This window comes from Xiphophorus couchianus, chromosome 18 (genome assembly GCF_001444195.1).
Source record: "Xiphophorus couchianus chromosome 18, X_couchianus-1.0, whole genome shotgun sequence".
In the NCBI taxonomy this organism is placed as follows: domain Eukaryota; kingdom Metazoa; phylum Chordata; class Actinopteri; order Cyprinodontiformes; family Poeciliidae; genus Xiphophorus; species Xiphophorus couchianus.
This window is the reverse complement of record NC_040245.1, coordinates 23,405,436-23,425,397: the sequence shown is the minus strand read 5'-3', so window position 1 is coordinate 23,425,397 and position 19,962 is coordinate 23,405,436. Positions and strand designations below refer to the sequence as shown.

Below are 19,962 nucleotides of genomic sequence, written 5' to 3'. Positions count from 1 at the left end.
TACTGACATTATAAGGACACATTGACAAATTACGTATTTTGTGTTGAGTCTAATCACCAACTCAATAAAAATCAGCAAAAGTATGTACTTAAATCTTTATTGACTGATGTAGTTACTATACAAAACTGAGGTTACAAACAAAGCATTTCCTTGGAGTAAATAGAGCTGAAATAAACAAGAACTAACATTTTTAATCACAGTTTTTCTCAAATCAGATAACCCAAAATCCTTGTGATTTCATATTATGTTCAGCTGTGGTTTAATATTTCACAGCAGAACACATTGTGGCTGCATCACAATGAAATGTTGGTCCAGGCAGAATAACTAATGTCCATCACCATTTGCAAATGACAAGCATAGTACAGCAATTAGAAACCTAAAACGTTTAGTTTTAAAAAAAAAAGGCATAAAAACCATCAGCCGCCACAGACCATAGCTTTTTTGATTATTGTGAAACTAAATCCTTTGGACCTCATCTTCACCTTAATGTCCTCTTGAGTCTGTCTCAGTGGGTTTTTCATTAGGTAGACCATCCTTCTAAAACCTTCTTCAAGACCCACTCCCATGGTGGCTGAACAGGGCTGGATGAACCACGCTCTGCCTTCGCACGCTCTCCTCAGGTCCAGTTCCTGGCAGAGTGTTTCTGGGCTCTGAGCTCCTGGAAGGTCCTGTTTGTTGGCCAGAATCACAAAGGGAACTCCTTTTAGACTGTGGTTCCTCAAGATCTAAAATGTAAAGGAGAATACACCATTATTGTGACGTGAAATACAAAGTTTAAATAAATCCAACCACTTATGAGGTATATTTCTATTCTTTGTAGTACAAACAGTTTTTAAAACAATTTGTTTACTAACAAGAAGAATTGTTTCCAGATCCTTTGCTGAATCTTTTAAATCCAGTCACAACTTCTCACCTATGCAGTTAGCAGGGGCGCTGCCAGGAATCTTGGGCCCCATAGCAAAAAATTAAATTGGGCCCCCCACGCAGCTGCTGTTACAATTTCTTGAGTCTGTCTGACCCATCAAAACCGTCACAATTTTAAAGGCTTGCAACTGCCTTGCTTTCTTTGGTCCAATACTGATGCTAGTGTAACCCAGGCTTTTCCCCCTTTAACCCTGCAGCTGCTGGAAGACACCCGATGGGACTCTGCGTTGTGTTTGTGTGAGGGTGGGATGTGTTCCGTGCAGGAGAGGAATCAGACAGGCGGCTCGTCGTTGTGGGGAGACTTTGGCGCGTTTATTTTGTTCACCTTACAGGCAGTAAACACACTGTCAGCATTCAATCGTTTTTTTCTTTTTTACAAAATAATCAAACATCACCAAAACAAAATGTAATTTATACTTAACAGGCAAACTGAACAAACAGAGATGGATCGGTATATTAATATACTGTATATGTTACACCGAGCTAGCAGAGCTGCTGCTTACCTTACAGGCAGTAAACACACTGTAAAGAATACGGCAGTTCGCGCGCAGAAATCCCCTGCGCTACGGTGTCCCCGGCAGGACAAACATGTCGGAATTGTGGTAGTGCCAGCAATTACAGAAAACAACAGCACCCTCTTTTGGAACATTTATGCACTGCTTTACACTAGCACAATATTTACTGCTCATGATATTTACATCCAACAGTCCACATGCAGTTTGCAAGCAGGTTGCTTGAATTTTTTCTATTAGTTTTAGCTTACTGAAATATCTCTCCCCACAAGCAACAGTTATAGGCAACATGCAAAATATACATGAAGCAATCCAGACTTCTCAAAAAATGCTATGTTGTTGCATTTTGTTCACGCTGCAGTATAGAACTTTAATAAAAAATATGTTTTCTCCATATTTTTCCTTAATTCATTAGATGCTTGTGAAATGGAGGCAAACAGCAGTCTGCAGCTAAGCTAACTATGCTAAATGGTTGATAATCTCACAGTCTACCCACCTCTCGGAGAAGAACTGGGTTACAAATTGACACTCTTACCTTTTTCTCTCTCCATCTCTCTATTTTTTTGAAAACCTGATTTTATCAATTTCTGTTTTTTTAGTAGCATAGTAGCTACCACGGTCGCTCTGGTCTCCCACTGACTGCTGATGAAAACCTTCAAGCTCTCCAAGCAGGAACAAACCATTTCATGCAGATCCGGGGGACGATGATTCAGTACAAATATAGATGTGTGCTTTTTGGTCTGGGAGGAGGAACATTTCATTTTTACTACTAAAAGAAATTTTAGAAAACACTATATAATTCATTTTGTTATTGACAGGGCCCCATTTAATATTTATTTCTATGAAAAAAAGAATTGCGGAGGGCCCCCTGTCGGTCAGGGGCCTTTGGAATTGTCAGTCTCCCTGAATCTCCAACATTCAGCGAGATGTTTTTTGACCCGACATGAATGCTTGTCAATAGATGTCAACATTCTGCTATAACTTATCTAATTTTATGTATTTAGAACAGAAAAAAATATATACTGATTTAATTTTTTTCCTTGGCTGTTCATGTTTTTCCAGGTCTGTCTCTGATTGGCTGATCAGGCCCCCCCTAATGACTCCTCCCCTGAAAGCTCTAGCTGTTAAGGAGCTTTTATACATTTTGAGATAGTAACACAAAGAACCAGAGTGACATGATCACATTTGTCTTATTTTGTGTTGTGTTCTTCAACAATGTTTTTGGATTTTTTTTTTTCTCCACAGCGCACGGCTGTCCTTTCATCAGAGAGAGGGACCGACGTGAGAGAACATTGATGCAGAAACACTAATTGTTTCAGGAAACATAAATATCTTAATCTGATCCAGAGAAGCACTGTTTCTACTTTTACCACTTCTGGTTATTCTGATGAAAACTGATGGTTCAAAGTTTATTTCAATACTGAAATCCTCCACCTTCTTCCTTTCTTCAAATTAACTTAATATAACTTTTAACCCATAAAACCCCACTCCTTTAAGCTTTTAAGAGATCGTAAACTCCTCATAAATCTTTTTTTAAATTCTCTTTCAAAAACTTTCACTTTTGACTTGTAAATATAGTTTGCAAAGTAGAATTATAATTAGTGCTTATTTGTAATTATTTAAATAATTAGTAAATAGAAATTAATTTCATTAATAAAAACAACTCTTTACCATACTGATTCCTTACCATACTGAAGGCTGGTCATTATAGATGTAATCCTAAATGGATCTTAAATCCTGAGAAATATGTAAAATCTTGCTTCTTTATTTGTGATTTTATTGAACGCATTAGTAAAAAAAAGTCCCTTCAGACTAATTTCTGTTTGATTATGAGACTGATTCATCTCTGTGCATTAACATAGTTTAGAAAAGGATTCACTGCTTCATCTCATATATAGGATTTTACATTCAAAAACTAAGCAGCACTAATAATCTACTAAATAGCTTAAATTTATTCACACATTAATGAAATAATTCGGTGTTAAATGCCAGAAGTGAGCGGCCAAATGGTCACTGGTCCCATTACCCGGTGCAGCTCCTTGCGGGCCTCGTCCAGTCGCCTCCCATCCGCGCTGTCCACCACAAACACCAGCCCAGCTGTGTCCAGGAAGTGATGCTTCCAGTGGGGCCTCATCTTCCTCTGGCCCCCGACGTCCCACACCGTCAGTCCCGGGCTTCCCCTGTCCGTCTCCAGCATCTCCACGTTGAATCCCACAGTCGGAACCGTGACGACGTTCTCGTTGTACTTGAGCTTGTAGAGCAGGGTGGTCTTTCCCGAGCCGTCCAGGCCCAGCAGGAGGACCTGCACTTGTTTCTTTGGCTTGGATCCATGCGTGCCCATGTCTGAAGCGTGTGGCTTAAATGTAAGCTACGCTGTCCGCACACAGTGAGTGAGGTCCGGTCTCTTATGAGGACTAGGTGATCCCTCCCCTCTGTTGGGATGCAACTGCGTTGCTTTTGGTAAAGCTATTTATACCAGACGTGACGAAGCAACTAAGAGGGATGGCATGCGGCCCTCCAGCCAGCACCTGTCCCAGGTCATCAAGCACCAGAACACACAGGAAGTTTACGCTTGAAACGACGAGAAGATTGTATTGCTCTCAAAGTACTTACATCATTTACATTTTGGTTGCACTAAGTGAGAGATAAGTCTGGCAGTGGCTGTTTGTTTAGAAAGGTGTGGAAGTGGATCTTCTAGAATTCCCACGAGACTTTTATAGTGGAGATTTGTTTTTAATTATTGAGAAATCTAATGTATGTATGAATAGACCAGTGGTTATGAAAGATACGAAGAGGCATACTTATCTTATGAAGTATCTGTCAGTATGCATTTTGCTAAAAATCCAGATTCATGCTGTCTTTTATACCTTTTCGCACTTCATCACATTTTGTCTCGTTGAAGCGACAAACACAAGTTTGTTTTAGAGGAATTTCATGTGATGTATAAACATAAAGAAGGGCATAATTGTGACCTGGATGGAAAATGTCACATGGTTTCTAAAAAAGGTTATGCGCGTTTGTGTTTTGGACGCTCTCAGTCAGTCAATGTTTTGCAGAATGATCTTTTACAGCCATTACAGCTCCAAGACGTTTTGGATCCACCGCTACGGTTCACCCATGTTTCTTTGCGAATCAGCTGAGGCAGAATCAGATTGTACACCGAGTATTTAAATGTTAATGTTCAAGTGTTGCTTAGGGTTCTCAGTTGGGTTTAGGTAGATGTTCAAAGCGGAGGATATTGTTGTATAACCTAACTCTGCTTTAAACGTCTCCACAACTTTAACTCTGATCTGTTTTCTGTGTTCCTTGGACTTCGTGATGCTGTTTGTCCGCTAATGTTCTCCAACAATCCTCTGAGGCCTTCACAGAACAGCTGGATAAGATTACACAGAGGAGGACTCCGTCTACTGACCAGATGAGTTCACAGTCATCTGTTTAGTGGCAGTGAATTTTATTTAGGGGTATCAGAGCACACGTCAAAAAAAAAAAAAAAAAAACATACAGAGAACTGCGGTTGTACTGTTACAAAATGTGAAAAAGTTCAAAGTGCTTTTGTTATTCAAAGGAAAAGAAAGTCTCAAATGAATTTGCAACAACTTTCATCAACCTGTGCTTCATTACATTTTTATATTTCATAACGATCGTATTTCTTTTTCATTTTTAAGCAGTTTTATTAGCAGCAGTCAAACTTACACCCCCACCACATTAATGCATGTCTGCTTTTCATTTCAATAGAGTGCAAAGACATAAAGGTGCCAGGCCTTTTACGGTAAAAAAATTCTGTAGTATAAGCAGTGCAATCATTCAATCACTCGATAGTTTGACAAGAGAATTAAAATGTCAAAAATTAAGTATTGTGGTTTGAGTTAACGTGAAGTCTTACGGTGTTTTTGCAAGTTAGCAAAATGAAATGTCGAGCACCTTTAGTTTAGACTTGTAAAAAATGCACACGGACTCAAAATCATCATATTTATATTTTTGTTATTTTATTGGAGCTTCCATTCCTTTTTCAGGATATAATGTACATTACATTTTATACTTTTTCGGGGTAGTTATTCACAACACTTTCCTAGGACTAATCATGTTTGTAATTTGAACTACAAATGATCTTCTTTTAAAAAAACTAGATAAAATGACAATCATTGCTTTAATTTCACCGTTATGATTTACAGCGTAAATTAACATTGTGTGTGTTTTTATTTTTTACAGTTAATTAAAATCAAGAAAAACAAGTACAAATGCCACAGACATTCTGTTAGATACATTAATATCATTGTTATTATTAAGGAAAACACGTGAACTTTCATACGTTTCTTTTTTAAATCTGTGTAGTAAACGTGTTTGGGTGATATTAACACATTGACAGTATGTACATTCATCTTACAACTTTGCGTCTCCCAGAGACGTTCAATGCTCCATGTTTGGATTTACAAGATATGACAACAAGGTCGAGCCTCGTGTGCGGCGCGATCGCCTGCTTAAAAACTATGAAACAACGAGACGAGCGCTTTTGGCGGCAGAACATAATAATAAGGCAACAGATCTTATTATCCACATCTTAACACAACTTATTTTCCAAAATTATAGAAAAATTCATATAATTTTAACTTGCTTAAAATTTGAATCTTTGTCTTAGTAAAAGGTGAAATTGTATCCCAAAAACATCACATTGCAATAACCTGTCACAGCATAATCGCTATTTACTGTAGATGTAACAAAAATATGATGGGAAAATTTACTAGCATGTCCATCTCATATCCACGTCTTAACATTAATGAAGTTATCTTGTCAGATGTGTTTATAATTATCAAATTTACATATGTCTGGCTTTATTAAAGTACTTGTGAGTCAGAAAAGAAGGGAAATCTTTCTGGACAAATAATTAGCAGTCAGCAGTAATGAGAAGTACTACATTACTAATTCACTGTGTACGAAGAACGACTGACTCAGAAACCTTTCGTTCCTCTCCGACACACTGTGGTTATGATGTTCCACGTTATTATTACTCATACAGATCGGAGCTGTGCTGAAGCAGCAGAGCTGATCAATATCAGTGTTAAAAGATGCGAACAAGAAAATCCATCAGAAACCTGGCACTAAAAAAGCAAACAAAAAAATACATAAAAAAACAGGGAAACCCAACCTAAAGAGTCATCTATTCTTACACAACATACATTAAATGTGATATAAAAGCAGTCAGTTCTGTTACTGTACAGGTTCAGGGGTCATATAGCATTAGCATTTCTGTCGTTCATGACAAGAATATTTAATACTTTGTGAAATAATGAATGTGATGTGTATTGGACAAGAGAAATGTCATGCTGGATCAATCAGAAAAAAATAGATCAAACATATAAAATATATTAAGCAAAGGAAAAATGACAGCCATATTTTTGTCAATTCTATTCAAAAACACTTTAACTTCCCTAAAGGGAGATTAAATGTTGTATCATTCAAGTATAGGTCTACACAATATTGGAAAAAACTTGCATTGCAGTTTTTTTCCAACCCTCTGATATATTTATGGAAAAATAAAGAAAATTTCAACTAATGACTTGAATAAGACCTCAAGTTATACTGCAGTTTTGCCATCTTGTTAACAATTAATCTGCACTGACCTTACTTCTTTATGTGACTATTACAAGTATGATTTTTGTCCGTTTTTGGGAGTTCATCTTTTTGTTAGATTTGCACTATATTAGAATATTTTGCACTAGTGAGAATGTTGGTAAATATTGCGATGACAATATCAGTTTCCATATATACCTAAATTCTTCTCTCCTGTCCTTCTCATCTGTGCTTCCATCACTGTGAGAGCTAGCATTCGGGCAACATCATTGGCCTCCTATTTGAACATTTATAACACTGAATAATGTGTCAGTCAATTACTGCGCTCCACAGTCCTTTGCGATGCGAATATTGCACACATTCATATTGCGATGGTGATATATTTGCTATAAATTGTGCAGCCCTATGCAAGTTTCTCCAAAGAGCTGTTGTGGATCGTGATGCTATGGGCGGGAAGGATCTCCAGTAGCAGTCAGTCGTGCAACAAATCTGACGAGGCCTCTGACTGAAGGCTGTTGCTGTATGAAAGTCTGATAGCTTCTATGACAACGAACAGCTCACTTTCCGGACAGGAGAAATTATATTCCATAGTAACATGTCCTTTATGACGCAATTAATTGCTAGCAAGCACTGCCGTATGATTTGAAAGTCGGGCAGACAGATGTTGGAGTAGGGGATATGAGCTTTGCCTAATAAGATTGAGGGAAGAGATGGTTTGAACTTCCTCCTTCTCTCTCTGCCTGAAGTCTCCTTTTTCAACTCCTCAGGGAATTGAAACTCTAACATGCTAATCAGCTGCTGCGAGTTGTTAAAACAACACCTTCTTGCCACAGTTACGCATCAAAACTGTTCAAAAGTACAATGGAGCAGAAATTCTCCCAGCTGCACAGCATCCAAAATCAAAAAGAATAATTATTCAAACATGCGATGCCTCAACCAAAACCCATTATAAACAGACGTAACAGAAAGAGCGGAATCTGAAATGGCTACTCCAACATGCTGCCGTCGTCACTCTAGAAAATCGACAGCAAAACAAAAGAGACGTTCATGTTTTTGTTTAACATAAAGAGAAATCTGCTGGAATTTCTTCTTAAAATTCTTTTTTAAAAGGACAAATCAATCTCAAAATTCCCAGCTGTACAAAACGTAATCTATTAATTCGCGAAACAGCAACCCTGCTCACATTAGCGTCCCGATAGGTAATGCCTATCCTAAAATTAACCAGTCTGTTATTAAAAAAACAAAAACCATGGGGGATGCTGATGTGAGGTTTGAAGAGCAAAGTGCTGTAAATATCTGTGGCGAATAGTTCTCACTCAGTTGCCTCCCAACTGATGCCCTTCGCTTAATTCCTTACTTTTTTTCACCCATCTTGCCTTTAAACTTGACCACCATGACGGTGATGTTGTCGGGGCAGCCGCGGTAGAAGGACTGGAGGACAATGCTCTTGGCTCCGAAGTGTGGCTCGTCCAGTCGCTCCCTGATGAAGCGGACCGCCTCCTCGTTGCTGAAGGTGTCCCACAGGCCATCCGAGGCCAGGATCATGAACTCCGGCTGCAGCTTGTTGAGGTCAAAGGACATGATGTCGGGGTCGGGGACGATCACGTTGAGGTTTTTCAGCGGATAGTCGCCCAGAGAGCGGGACATGGCGAGGATGCCCTGGACGCGCCATGAACCGTTGAAGCTGATGAAACCGCCTGTGGAGGATCCAGCGGAAAAAAAAAATTGGTACAGTTAAGAGTGTCGGAGTGATTGACAGAAAAGTGAAGAAGAAGAGCACAAAGATCTTGTTGGTACATTGATTCTCTAATCCTGGAAATGATCTTCAGGTGACAGAAGGCTGACTTTGTAAGTGTCTTTATGTGGCTCTGAAGGTTCAGGTCAGAGTTCATCCACATCAAGATTTCAGACCTGATCTCTAGTTTCTAGCTGTAATATCTGAAGCTGCACGCTGATTCTTGATTGTTCCTCTTTAAGTCCAAACATAATAGTTGTTTTAACTCTCAGAAGTGTTTGCGTTGGATACGTTTCAGTTCATGTCATTTCCTGGTAAAACGGCTGGACCTCGTCTATAGCTTTGGGATCTGAAAAAAAGGAGCAGCTCTAAAAATAAGCACATAAGATGGACGTTTCCAAACTTGGTCAGAAAACCCTTTTTATTCCTGACAGCAATTGGTTTGGAAAAATATCCATCTGAACACAAACCCCCTTTTTCTTATGATAAAATTCCTCTTTAGGACAGATAAGTAAAATTTTATTATGTTTATACGTTAGAATATTAAAGTTTTGCCCATCTGTTTTTATTTTCACGTTCATTACTTTAATAATTAATTTTAAAATCCGACTCAAATAGCCGAATGACCTCCTCAGTATGCAGCCAAGTTCTCCAGAGTCCTGCTACTGACCCGATTATTTGACTCAGGTGTGTTGAAACAGAGACGCATCTAAAATTAACAAGCCCGAATTGGAAGACTCCCAGTTTAACCTTTCAATAGTATTCGAAACAGCACTTCCCTTTCTTCATAAATGTATTGGTGGGAATTTATTCTGGAGTGAGGTTTGCACAGGAGCATTTCACAGCAGGGCCTGATGTTTTTACAGGGCACAACTCAAACATTAGATGGAGCTGTTGAGCTTTCCCAAATCAATCTGACAATCTGTAACGAGCATCCAGACATGCCTTCATATACCAGAAATAATATTTACCTGGATCATGATTCTCAGTATTTGATATGAATAACTATATATTTATGCTTTTTTCCAGAAAATAAACTCGTCTGTGCCATGGTCAAGCTTTCTCACCGGCCTTCTTGATCCTCTTGCGTTCCTTGAGCTGGTAAGGTTTGTGGTCATGTGACAGAGGAATGGCATTGCCGTCTTTATCGCACAGAACCCCCCGGGAGTCTCCGACGTTGGCCACTATCAACTCCTTATCCGACAGCAGAGCCACCAGACAAGTAGTGCCTGCAGCGGAGGAAGGAAAGGAAAATGAAAACGTAGAGGAGGATGAGAATATCGCAATTTTCTTTCTGAAAATATTACATGTTAGGGAAAATGTCATAAGATCATAGTCGGGAGCATGTAAGACTTGTCCTCAGGAGAGGAAATATGTCTGCAAAATTTTCCAAGCTGTCCATCAAACTGTTGCTGAGAGATTTCAATTTTGGCAAAGTGAAGCTGAGAAACTGACATGGCATTAATACCAGAGTGTGGATTTTCTTAAACCTACTTGGGGATGGATCATTTTACCCTGAAGATTAGGGAAAGCCCAGGAACCATTTAACTGCAGAATATTAATGACTGGCTGTTTAACTACAAGATAATCTAGCTTTCTTCAGCAGCTGTCACCAACTCAAATTTAAGACCTTTAAAGGCCTTTCTAAGACCGAAATTTCCACAAAAATATACAAACTTTGTTCAGCCAACAGGCAGTAAATTTGCACTTAGTCATGATAGATGCAAAAAAGCTAGCTAGCTAGCCTCAGATGGAGTGAGTACACTCAGACAAGCCCTTGCTATAGTTAGCTAGCGAACTAGCTTGTAAGGTTTAGCTAGCTAACTAGCTAGAAAGCTACCAAGGGCATGCTAGCAGTTAGTTAGTAACAGCCTCAACCGTCCAAAGACCAGAAATGTAAATGTCTGCGTGCAACAAAAATTTTTGCCTGACAGAAAAGTTTTGCGAGAAAAAAACCCCACAGAGACAAAGACATATATTTATTTAAAAAACCAAAAAAACAATATACTATAAGACAAAATTTAAGACAGGTGATTCACTTATTTAAAGCAAACATTTTAAAAACAACATTTCAGGCCATCATTTTAAATACATGAATTTAAGACTTTTAAAGAACCTGTCTATGTGAAACAAATACGTATGATAACCAGAGTCAGATAAAACTGGAAAATAAGCTAGAAAAATAAAATAAAAATAATAAAGCACATAAAAGAATGGAAGAACAAGTCAAGAGGTGGTCAAGTAACACCTCTGTCTTACAAAAGTCCAAAACACTTTTGTTTCTCCTTCCTCTCTTTGTTTAGCTTCCCAGCCAAGCAGAATCTGAGTGTAGGCTCAGAATCTGAGGGCTGCTGTATTAGATCCAAAGTCCTGTAGGGACAGAACAGATCTGCCCATTTGGCCATGTGCTCACACTCTGACTGAAGGCAAAGCTGGAGAGTGGGCGAGGGGTGAAAAGAATAAGAGATGAAAGCAGGGGGTCCCAGCACATGGGGCTGGACCACCCAGACAGAGAAAGATGGGGAGAATGAAAACAAACAGCAGCAGTCACACCCAGGATCTGAACAAAATGCAGGAGGAAGAAAATATTCCAACAATTCAAAGGGGCGGTATTATGTATTTTCCAGGCACATAGTGTCATTTTACAGAGCAATCAAGTCCTTTTTATTACCTTTTTATAATAAAAAGGTTTTATATATCATATACGACTTAAAAGAAATTTGACTTAATTTATCGCCTTGAAATAGGGTCTCTGTCCCTTTAAAAACTACAGCTCTTTCTGAAGCTCCACCTTCAAGAAGTCATCACAACATGGCTCCTCTATTAACCATTTAAAAACAATTTTACAAGCATTTCAGAGAGAAGTAGCTCATATAATGAGCTCAGTAGATGAGCTCATTATTGGCAGTTTTACCAAGTGTTTGCTAATTCCTGCTGGCTAGTCTGAAGGAACCAAGTAGGGGAGTTGAAGTGGAAACTCAGAAATTGCAGCTCTGAGGAGGAGCTGCGTCCTGAATGGTTGCCACAGGAGATTAAAGGATTTCTCAAACATGCATGAAAGAATCAAGGCAACACTCCAGGATTTGATGAGGAAATAACATTATAACATGATGTAAAGCTCAACAAAATTGATTTTACATAATAATATCCCTTTAAGAAGTTAACATCTTCGTTTATTATCTTTGTCTATCACATAAAATCCCCATAAAATAAATCAAAGACCGTTGTTCTAATGTGGTAAAATGGGGACATTTTAAGGTTTAGCTCCCTGTATTACAATCTATATTCTGAGAGTCAGTTGACTTGAAGCTGAAAGCAATGAGACAAGATAACAGGCAGCAGCGGATGCAGATAAAACCAAATGACAGAGCACAGGAAGAGGGGATGGATGCTTAAATGGCAATTCTTTAAAGAAAAAAAGAAGCAAAACTGTGATAATTACGTTATTTATCTTAGATTCAAGTGAGTAGAATGCGATAAATTAAATAAAAGCAGAGATAAAGCAGTGACAAGGAAGCCAAGAGGAAAATTACACTGACTGATGGAGTTGCTGATGCCACAAAATTTAAATGACTTGCTGAATATTGATGTTTCTTTTAGGCTCATCATCGTATGCATCCTTAATCCTGCTGCACTGACTTATAGCTGAAGCAGCATGGTGCCTTGCTGTCCAGCTAATTATCCTTATCTAGTTCCCATGGTGATAGAGATAATAGACTGAGGTGCTTTGCGAGCACACCCTTCCCCAATTAGCTCAGCCATGCCCAGCATACATCGAGTATTCCCCTATTAGAATGGCACCAAGGTCCCCGTGCACCCAGTGCTCATGTCAATAATTAGCTTAGCTTGGACAGGAAAACCCTCAGCACTCCAGCCAGATTAACATCTCCTCAACAGTTTGGCTTTCACTCCAATTTGCATCACTGTGGTCATTTATTTGGAGTTGACCATCTCTGACAGGCTGCTCCGTTTATGTCCTGCTAATGGGCTGAAAAATAAGAAGTGGTGACCTAAAAAACTGCAACTCACTTTCAATGGTTGAAAAAAAAAAAAAGAAAGTATTTCACCAATTTAGAGTAAGGTTTTGTTTTACCTAGAATTAGAATCAATCTCCAATTTTTTCATACCAATTTTAATATTTTTATTTTGCTTTTTTAAAAATAAAATTACAAATGTCAGGAAAAACATTGAAAAAGTGGCTTTTATTTCAATCGTCTCTTCTGAGAGTAGTCTAGGAGCATTTTTTTTTAAATTAGAAGAATAAAGTCAAAATATTAGCAGAATAAAGAAGCAATTTTACTGAAAGAACACTTTAAAATTATGAGAAAAAAGTTGTTTCATTTGGAAAAGAAACTTGGATAATTAATTGTTATTTTTCAGGTTCGAATTCTTACAAAAAAAACAACTTCATTTTACTACTACTACAACTGGTATTAATACTGGTAATATTAAATCTTTATTCTCCTATTATTTCAACTTTATTGTCACACAACTTTACTCTCGTATTACTACGACTGTATTCTTGCAATATTCTAACTTTATTCTAGTAATTAAAATAAAAGGAAAACATTTTAAGCTTGACTCTTATATTTCATCATAGAGTTGACCTGAATTCAAAGTCCAGATAAATAGAAGCTGTAAAACAAGATGGTGGGCCTTGGGAATGCTGACATCACTCTATGAACTATGGACACCCATTAGTAAGGGAAAAAAGTAATCTTCAAAAACAAAAAATGTAACTGAATTTCTAAAATCAACTTGTAGTCCATCCCTATATCAATGTGTTGCAATCCCAAATGACTTCATCTCATGGTTAGTGGAGACACAGTGCTGACTGAAACGATGTTGATAAAGAAAATGTGGGTTAACATTAATGCAATAAATAATTTGGCTTTTTCCTAAACTAATGAACAGGAGCAACTTGTCCTTCCAGGCATTGTGCTAAACACCTGTACGATCCAGAGAGCAGCAAATTGCCCCGTTTTACAGAGTTGGTAACACCTGCTGGTGGTTATTTAGTTAAGTGCACCCAGATGCGACGATCCCATTTCGCTTGCTAGTTGGTTGCAGCCGTCAAGAGACGAGGTGTGAACTGATTTTAAAAAATATTTAACCTTATTATTCCTTCCCTCTCATGCATCACCTTCAACACCATCACGAGGAAAGCCATGAAAGAGCTAAAAACATTCAGTTCAACTGAATGAAGAAGAAATACAAAGATTTTTTTTTTTAAATGTGATAAAATCTCCATCAAACGACGTGCATTTTAGGACAAGCTCTGAAGCAAATATATGCACAGATCAGAGCACAAATAGAATAATTTCCTGCCTCAGAAAAAAAAAAGAGAAGCTCAAGTGTGAAGCACTGAAGTGTTTGAACAAACACTCTGAGGGGAAAGTAATATATTCTGTTTTTATGCAATCAGAGAACACTGGAATCAAAACACAAAGATTAAAATCGCTCTTGTAGTAAATTGTACCAACAATCATCAGACACGTATGATTTTCTTGAGAAAATAGAATCAAAGGCAGAGAAAAAAAACAAGCCCCACTTAAAGGTCAGTTTTATCAATGTTTTTGGTGGTCAGGACTGGGACAAGGCAACACTCTGTACAGCACAATGCACTGAACACCCTGTTTCTATGATATTCCTTATTTTGGGTTATCAGGCAACAGACCTAAAAACTTTATTTAGGACCATCAGAGTAAAGGGGCAACATAAAACCTTGATAGCAGACTTAGTAGACTTTTTTCAGGGTTGTAAGTGTGATGGGGTGACTCTGAAAGAGAAACACTATTAATGTGCATCAGAAAGGGAAAACAAAAAAAGGGAACTCCCTTCACAAACAATGCTACCAAGTATGTAAATAAACAACGTTTAGAATGGTTTTTATTACTATTCGATAATTATTACATTCATAAAGCATAAATGCTGCTTCACACCTTCTGATTTTAGATGACTATGAGTTTTGTGATGAATAATTTTACTATCAGGCAATATTTTATGACTTTATTACCAGAAAATACTATTTTTCATCCCAAGCCCCTCTTTTGATTACAAGAAAATGTGTAATTTTTTATATTACTGTTAGAAAAATGATCCTCCTGTTCATTTACTTATGAATTTATTTTACAAGTTATGTTTTCATATTATTCTTTTTATATTATTACTCTCATATTATTATTCTTTTTTATGTTTACTTAACTTCTCTCTTTTGTAGTACTTTATTAATCTTTTGTAGTATATTATTAACTTTGTTTAGGATGTTTGCCTGGAAGCTAAAAACATTAAAACATTCATGTGTTATTAGCTCCATGTGTAACTCATTAGTTGTGGTCAGCCACATGCCCTTACAAGGGCATGTCCACAGAAGGTTCCAGAATGTAAAGACGGTTGGTCAATTCTCTGTGTGACTGTGTGAAGAAGCCCAATCTCCTTTTTCTATACAATAAAGAGAAATGCAAAGAAAGATCTGGCAGAATTGATTCCAGACAGTGTTTGACAGCGATTCGACGCGTCTGCTTTCAATTCTCCTGTTCTGCAGAAAAGAAAAGAAAAGTAACCTCTGTCTCTGGCTGATTCTTTGCAGGTTAGGACAAAAATAAACCTATCAATTACACATTAGAATTTTCTTTTGTTCCCACAGTCCTTATGTTTTTTTAGCAGCAGTGTCCTCCACCAAATGAACCGGCTGCTGGACAGTTCATTTGGTCTTTCTTTTCAGAATTTTTTTCTGTTTACTGCTTGCTATGCTAGTTTGAGGAGCAAATTATCTTAATTTATATGCCAATCAGAAATAACATTTAAATATATTATTTTGACCTACATGCTATATAAAAAAGGACAGAGGACAGAGAGTCTTTGCCAAGAAGTTGCAACTGGAGCAAAATGGATCTTCGGCAACAGTAGTACTAGGAATCTCCAGACTGCTGTGGCTGTGCACGTTTTAATTGTCTTTACTGGATCATATGACTCTTCATTTTGAGGATATGAAAGCTCAATGGCTCTTTCATACAAGCGGCCCCTTTCACTGACTTACTTACGAGTCACATGTCAGCAGTTTTTAATGAGCTACACACTACCATTCAGACGTCCCATCCAACGTTCACATTTTTTCCAAGCTAATTTCCTAAGAGACATTCCAGTTTGCTACAAGTTTAGCTCATTTTAAACGTTCACTTCTGCTGGTTATGTCAGCGCATGTATAGAACTTATTAACCAGTGGACGTGCTCCTTTTGGATTTTATCTTTTTTTTTTTTTCCATCTTCTCTTTGTAAACCAACATCAGGGTGTTACCCAGAAATATTGCTAAGCCCGAATGTAGGGGCACCCACCAGCGGCCCACGGTGTTTCTGTGTATTAACAGGAAGGTGATTCTGTGTTATTACATTACAGACATTACTTAAACACCAACTACAGTTTTAAATAGGCAAACACAATGAAATTCAATGAAACACAATTCAAGTAAATAACATAAATCAGTCAAATCCTAAAGCCTGGCAGCCCGCCAGTCTCATAATACACTGGAGAAAGCCGTGAATATTCTTCTCACTTTATTTTGACTTCTGTAATGTGGTCATTTTCCACGGTACTGTATTCGCCCTAACAGCCCAATGCTCATTTCCACATACATACCCCTCCGTTTGACCCGTTCCTTAACCGTTTCCGCCTATCTCTCTCTCTCTCCCACGCAATTCTCCTTCTTCTACACATCCATCCCTTCAGAGATAATTACTACAAGCTTTGTGAAGATCAACTTTTATTCAAACAGCTGAATAAGCTAGACCCCAGGCTGCTGACAGTCACTATTCAACTCCTGTCAAGTGAAACACTAAAGTAGCATATACTGCTTGAAATGCAGCATTACGAGAGACGCTAAAAAGATTGGTTATTTCTTTCTTATTACATCTGCTTTGGCAAACAGCACACATGGCTTGAATCCATCCTAATGCGCTTCAGTTTTATCATCTCCTCTCCAGGTGAATGTACTTTTCGCACACATTTAAATCACTGAGAGTTAATGAGCCAATGTACAACTAAGATACAGACCTGCTTCGTTGTAGTTGGCAGAGAGTTTGTCCAGCATTTCTCTGTCTAACGTCAGTATCTGCTGCTCCAGGATAGACGGATAGGAGGAGCCTCCTTTCTCCTTTTTTTCGTCCTTGTCTTTTTCTCTGTCTCTGTCTCGGTCTCTCTCTCGTTCGTAGGTCAGTAGCTGCCTGCGCAGAGCCTCCGCCAGGTGGGTCTTAGCGAATTCAGCAGCAGCCTGAAAATGTGAGAGCACAGAGGAGAAATTAGATGGCTCCAGATAAAAATTAGGTTGCTTAACAACAACAACAAAACACAGTAGGAGGTACGGTTCAGACATTTGCAAATATTCACGGTTTCCCACGAGTCTGAGCTCATATTGGTATATCGACATTTCCAGCTAATTTTTACATTTTCGAGCCCTGCTATGCCAAAGCTAAACTTTGGATGTAGCTCTCAGAAATTACAGCACTGCAGAAATTTTATGAAAATGCTAAAATCTGATTATGACAGCCCACATTTTTCTGCCTTTTGTTTCCTTCTACCGTTAAACAGCATCACCACTAATTTCCATGTGCTTTAGCATCTCAACCTCTAATGGGTTGAGAGGTTGAACACTAACTGGCGCCCACCAGCAGTTTTTAGCCTTGTGTTAAAGGAACTCAGTGTTTCAGCTGTTTTCCAGTTTTCTGGAAGTTTGTTTCAGAATAGAAAAGACCTGCTGAAGTAAATACTTAACATTTACCACTGTTTGGGTGAAATACTGTCAGATCAGATCGTTACGAGAGTAGAAATCAAAGCTAGATGTCAAAAACACAGACATTTGTGAATGAAAACTGTCTTCCTGTGTCCACTGTTTTACAAGAATTAAGCAGCGCACACAACCATGTAATCTTTTCATCAATCTGGAGGATCTTTCTCCTCGGTCAACATTAAGGTATGATGCGAACAAAAGTCAGATTTGTAGAAAAACGCCAGTTGCTTAACATTTAAAACGTGAAATACTCTATGTCCACACTTCCTATAAACACCAGTCAGTATGTAAAAATCTGCAAGTGTAGAAACATTTATTGCCCTTTATGACGACTTAGGATTGAAGCCAGGACAAAAGACTATAATGACAGAATTCCTAGAAGCTCATCAACGTTTCTGTATCTTTGCTATGGGACACACAGACACCGTTAGAAAAACATAGAAATACACATGTATGCACAGTCTGCAGAAAGCTGGTCTAACAGCAGTAACCTTGATGTCCTTTCTGCCTCGCCGCAGCATATAAACAGAGATAAAGAAAGAAATGATCATCCCAGTCAAACACACACACACACACACACAGGCTCACGCTGTGGGATACAGCTGAGCTAGAGAAACCGTATCCTCACCTCTACTCGTTTTTTTTTGCCAAGGATAACACAGAGGGAACCTTTTCTCACACATCCCCTTTGCATTTTCAGAGCAAATAATGCCTTAGACCCCAAGCACAGGGACGACCAGGCAACACAAGGTCACCGTGCATGAATGTGAGATAATACACTGCAAACAAGCCTCTGATCTATATCATCCAAAACCCATAGAGCTCACATTTCACACCAAGAAAAGTCAAACACCTGGAGGAATGAGAAAGCAAAAGGGGATGAGAAAAAGCAGTGAAGTATGCAGTTTCCATACAATGAGGAGAACAATTTTAGGTCATTTGACAGAAAACTGCAGATAAACCCAAAGTTACAAGAATGAACACTGCCTCATTTAGCTTCGTCTCTAATCTAGACCTCCCTCTGCGTCCTTCATCTGCACTTTTTTCTGCTTTCCTGGACTTAAATATCCATGCCTACTTTGCTTTTTCTTACACATGCAAACAATTTATCTAGCCTCTCATTATATTTTGTCAGCACTTGTGATATTTTGTCTGTGCACACCATCAGCCTCCCTCTATCTTGCCTCATTTTTCATTTCCTACAGTCCCGTCAGTCTCCTTCCATGGTGAGGCTCAGCCTAAAATCACCACGGGTCTTTTCTGAGTGCTTTTCTGACTCCATTTGAAGAACAATGAGTTGACATACTTTTCTGCCGTTGCTACCAAGCAGGAAGCTGCACTCGACAAACTGGGTTCAGAGGTCAGAAACGAAGCTGGAAGTCTTGTTTGCTTCTTGTTTTCTTGTCCCTATTACCAAGAACTACGGCTGCTTACCTCCCAGAGTGAAAGTGTAGATCCAAATTGCAGTTTTTCACTCAATTCATTAAAGAACAAGGTCATGTAATCATACCTGGCCTTATACAAACAAGTTATTGCCCTCTCAATCTAATAAATGCCACAAACTACCATCAGTAGTTTTTAGTTGAAAGTGAGTCTGTCCACTAACTTTACTGCTGTTGAGGAATACTGGCCCACTCTTACTCAAGTTTTGATCCTGAACTTCCCTCTTTTAGGGTCATGCCACAGCTTCTCAATCAAATTTAAGTCTACTCTCTGAAACCTTCAACCTTCTGGTGATTCAGGATGCATTCACACCAGCCATGTTCACGCCGCTTTAATCAAACTCTTGCTCGTTTGCCTAGAAAGTCCGGGTTGTTTGGGGAGGTATGAATCCGCAATCGAACTCTGATGTAGACCAAAAAAGTGAAAAAAAAACTCTGGTCTGCATAAAAACCAAGTTTTTTTTCAATATTTTGTTGCGAAACCTTTGGAGGCAATCACTGCCTTAAGTCTGGAACCCATGGACATCACCAAACGCTGGGTTTCCTCCTTCTTAATGCTTTGCCAGGCCTTTACAGCCGCAGCCTTCAGGTCTTGCTTGTTTGTGGGTCTTTCCGTCCGAAGTCTGGATTTGAGCAAGTGAAATGCATGCTCAATTGGGTTAAGATCTGGTGATTGACTTGGCCATTGCAGAATGTTTCACTTTTTTGCACTCATGAACTCCTTGGTAGCTTTGGCTGTATGCTTGGGGTCATTGTCCATCTGTACTGTGAAGCGCCGTCCGATCAACTTTGCAGCATTTGGCTGAATCTGGGCTGAAAGTATATCCCGGTACACTTCAGAATTCATCCGGCTACTCTTGTCTGCTGTTATGTCATCAATAAACACAAGTGACCCAGTGCCATTGAAAGCCATGCATGCCCATGCCATCACGTTGCCTCCACCATGTTTTACAGAGGATGTGGTGTGCTTTGGATCATGTGCCGTTCCCTTTCTTCTC

General features: G+C 38.7%; 2 protein-coding genes across 4 annotated transcripts in view; both read right to left on the bottom strand.

Annotated features, from left to right (window-relative positions):
* Positions 1-81: 81 nt before the first annotated feature.
* On the bottom strand, positions 82-4,223 carry LOC114133597 (ADP-ribosylation factor-like protein 14). The gene is made up of 2 exons (XM_027999635.1): positions 3,463-4,223; positions 82-725 (listed from the first exon to the last, which is right to left on the bottom strand). The coding sequence occupies exons 1-2, from the start codon at positions 3,775-3,777 to the stop codon at positions 417-419; spliced, it is 624 nt and encodes a 207-aa protein (XP_027855436.1). The 5' UTR covers positions 3,778-4,223; the 3' UTR covers positions 82-416.
* Positions 4,224-5,399: 1,176 nt separating this feature from the next.
* The window catches only part of ppm1lb (protein phosphatase, Mg2+/Mn2+ dependent, 1Lb), a 56,270-nt gene continuing 41,707 nt past the window's right edge, over positions 5,400-19,962 (bottom strand). For all 3 annotated transcript variants that reach the window (XM_027999630.1, XM_027999629.1, XM_027999631.1), the window contains 3 exons: positions 16,790-17,006; positions 9,807-9,968; positions 5,400-8,701 (listed from right to left, as the gene is read on the bottom strand). In XM_027999630.1, the coding sequence (XP_027855431.1) occupies positions 8,358-8,701; positions 9,807-9,968; positions 16,790-17,006 (723 nt within the window). In that variant the 3' untranslated portion in view covers positions 5,400-8,357. The remainder of the gene's footprint in view (positions 8,702-9,806; positions 9,969-16,789; positions 17,007-19,962) is intronic.

Excerpts from the sequence above, each read along its gene's own strand:
- LOC114133597 (XM_027999635.1), bottom strand. The coding sequence starts at position 3,777 with ATGGGCACGCATGGATCCAAGCCAAAGAAACAAGTGCAGGTCCTCCTG. Across the intron at positions 726-3,462 it reads CCCGCAAGGAGCTGCACCGG|ATCTTGAGGAACCACAGTCT; the intron begins GTAATGGGACCA and ends TTTACATTTTAG.